This window comes from Antrostomus carolinensis, unplaced genomic scaffold (genome assembly GCF_000700745.2).
Source record: "Antrostomus carolinensis isolate BGI_N321 unplaced genomic scaffold, ASM70074v2 scaffold18101, whole genome shotgun sequence".
Lineage (NCBI taxonomy): Eukaryota > Metazoa > Chordata > Aves > Caprimulgiformes > Caprimulgidae > Antrostomus > Antrostomus carolinensis.
Window position 1 is genome coordinate 26,592 of NW_010292207.1, and position 3,228 is coordinate 29,819.

At 39.2% G+C, this 3,228-nt stretch overlaps 1 protein-coding gene across 1 annotated transcript in view; it reads right to left on the reverse strand.

Moving 5' to 3' along the window:
* Positions 1-846: 846 nt before the first annotated feature.
* PRTFDC1 (phosphoribosyl transferase domain containing 1) overlaps positions 847-3,228 on the reverse strand; it is a gene marked incomplete at its 5' end in the record, with an annotated part of 41,974 nt that continues 39,592 nt past the window's right edge. Inside the window, 4 exons of the mRNA XM_010176875.1 lie at positions 847-1,243; positions 1,876-1,952; positions 2,366-2,412; positions 2,780-2,862. Of these exons, the coding sequence (XP_010175177.1) occupies positions 1,196-1,243; positions 1,876-1,952; positions 2,366-2,412; positions 2,780-2,862 (255 nt within the window). The remainder of the gene's footprint in view (positions 1,244-1,875; positions 1,953-2,365; positions 2,413-2,779; positions 2,863-3,228) is intronic.

Below are 3,228 nucleotides of genomic sequence, written 5' to 3' on the forward strand. Positions count from 1 at the left end.
AGCAAAGCTACTGATATACAGCTACTTACTTTGCATTGGCGTCCCTCGGGAAGTTGTTGAGAACAGTTACACACATAACACAGAATTAAATTTTTCACACTTAATACAGCATGTAAATTAACAAACTTCTTCAAACACAATGTATAAGGGAATGAAGCAATCTCTAGAGTCTACAGTGTTCATGGATCAACTTGGTTTCTATGCTTTCCTATGCACTTTTTTTTATATAAGTCTTCTCCAACATTGTCAGATCTGTATTCTTCAAGATGACAAATGGTTACAAAAAGTCTCAACTCTGATATGCTACAAAAATCAAATCACAACTGAATAATTGTCTGACTAGCATTACACTTTTGTGCTTAATTAGGTTTAATTAAGAATAAATGCACAGGAGAACACTATGTTAGTTTTTTTCCTTGTTTGTGTCCTACAGAAGTAAAAGGATACCGTGTAGAAATTGAAACCTGCCTGGCATTGTTTTACCTCAATTAAAATTCAGCACATTAAACAGAGTAGATCTATGTCTACATGGCATACCAAAACCATGACATCTTCCAATTTCAGATCAACAGTGTCTTGCAAAGGTTTATTTTGTACCAGCACTTTAATTCAGCACATTCTGAGAGTTAAACCGTCTGTTCTGAAGAGGCAGTAATGGGCTGCTAGAAATGTACCGTCATGCAACATACAGCTTCAGCTGGAACTTCTGAATTGTGGAGTTAAATCAAAATAATGTTTTCAATTTGGCAGCAGCATATCTGACCACGACTAAAGGGATGCTGAAGTCAATAAAATTCTGTAAAATAAACTTCATGCAGAGAATGGCACTTCTGAATGATCTCACACAACACAGTGAAGTACATGAATTGCAATGGCTACAATGACGGACGGAGCGAAGAAAAGATGCATTCACAACGAGACTTGAGGCAGACAAATTATTAGTCAAAAGGCATCTTATGAAGTAATTTTAATACTTAAAAAAGGTAACAACTTTAAAAGGCCTCTACTTCACATTTTAGGTAAGAGCTCTCTTCTGTAAATATTAATCAGTATCTATCTCCAGAGTAAACCCCTTATTATAGAGTTGAAAGGAATACAAGTCAGCTGAACTGCTCTTCTGGGAGGTGCTTGAGGGAGTGTAGTCAAATATCTGCTTCACTGTGCTTACAAATCTTCAGGTGAGGATGTTACTGCTTCAGACTCTGTATTTTGCTTTGCCATGATCATTGATAACACATATGTGCTGAAAAAAATATAACAGATTGCAGCAATATAGTGGATTACATTATTAACTATTAATAAATGGTTCAGAAATACTTTCGCTTGACCAATCTAGTGATCTTGCAATTACCCCTTCCTTTCCAGAGACCTGGAATTGAATTCTGATTTCACTTTCTAGGTACAGCAAGTTTTTCCACTTGCAATTCCCAGCTTTGAGGTCCCACCCCTGGGAGTACCACAGGAGGCAAAGACAAGGCTTGCACCTTTTTTCCATCGTTATCTCACGGAGAAAAGGAGCAGGCAACATAGGAGTAAAAGTCCAAGCCTGTCTGAACTGTAGCTCTGTTCAGACTTTTTACTGCTGCCCCTGCACATATTGGGACTGGCAGACCCCTGAAGTCCTAGGCTGACAGAAGATGGAAGCGTAGCAGAGGTATGACTTCTGCTCTTAGGGGAAGAGATGGGAAGGAACCATTCACAGCACTGAGCAGTGACTCCTTTGGATTACTTGCGGCTTTCCAGGGATCTCTACACTCACTGAAAGGATCCTAACTGTGACATTAAGCCCCGAGGGAGAAGGCAAATTATAGGGCCTTTAAAGCATCCTGGAAAAGTAAAACAGTGATTTTTAACATGTTTTGTAGAGAAACTTACATTTAGATCTCTGAAGTGCTCATTGTAGTCTAAGGCATAACCTACCACAAATAAATCTGGAATTTCAAATCCATAATCTGTATTGAGACAAATAAAGAACACTATCAATATAAGATAGATGGTTATTATATAGCTCTGAAATGCATGTGTTGGTTCTCTGACAAGCAAACTATAGATAGTTTAGTCAGTTCAGGTTATATTACTTTTGACTCTGAGACACTAAGGTCAGCAGTAGCCTTATAGACAGTTCCTCCTCGTAGACTATTTGTGACAGGACTGTGAACAGTCGGTGGAAAGTAGAAGAGTTGTGTACAATTATCACTGGCACAACAGACACATTGTGGAAGGAAGCCAAAATCAGAGCTAAAAGTCCCACTGACAACTGAAAATTTACAATGCTTCTAGCAGTCCATAGAATGATATGAAAGGCAAGTGGCAGAATAATGGTAACTTCTTGTACTGGCAAGCACAGATTTTTCACAACACTTACAATCTGGTCTGTACCCATCAGGCCGAGATGTTCTTTTCACCAACAAACTGCAATTAAAAACAAAATAAACCCCATGTAAATCTAGATAGTGACCTGAATAGCATGCATAAAAACTATTCCCATTATTCAAAAGGCTGCCACTGTTCTCCCGACAATGTCCTGATGGGAAGAGATGGGTGTGTTCCCCTTCAAAGTCCATCAGTGCCAGTCTTGAAATGGCTGAAGGGTCATTGCCACTGCAGAACAGTACAAAAGCATTTCCTCTCCTTTCCTCCACCCTCCTCTTAGTGACCCAGGCAGCTCCTCTGCAGAGCTCTCCATGCGATACTGCAGCACCAAATTAAAGCGGGATCTCGGAATGGGAACCTCCACTGTATGCTGGGCTAGACCAAGTTTTGTGATTGTTTTACTCACCTTGCCACTTTAATCATTTTTGGCTTGTATTTTTCTATATTATTAAGCAGAACCTTCATAGTCCTTCCAGTTCCAACAATATCCTTACAAAACATGAAAAACGGAATAAGTAAAACACAAAGGAAAGCTGGAAAGAGGACAATGACTGAGCAGTTCTACCTTCTTATTTTGTGGAAATGAAGCATTTTTCAGTGTTTTGTGAGCCACTTCCAAAAAAGGTTATAACTGAGCTCCCACTATTTGAAGCAAGCACTTTCTACTCATAAAATCATCAGTTAAAGGACTGTCCACTTCCTCTCGAAAATAGCTGTTTCTAGTAGTTAGGATGCAACATGGGACTGGAGATGACTTTACTGGGCACTGCAAGGATGCAGGGATCAGACCTTTCATATTGTGAAGATTACAGTATGTCAACGTCTCTCTGATGACTTTTTTCCTTTCTTTGCTAG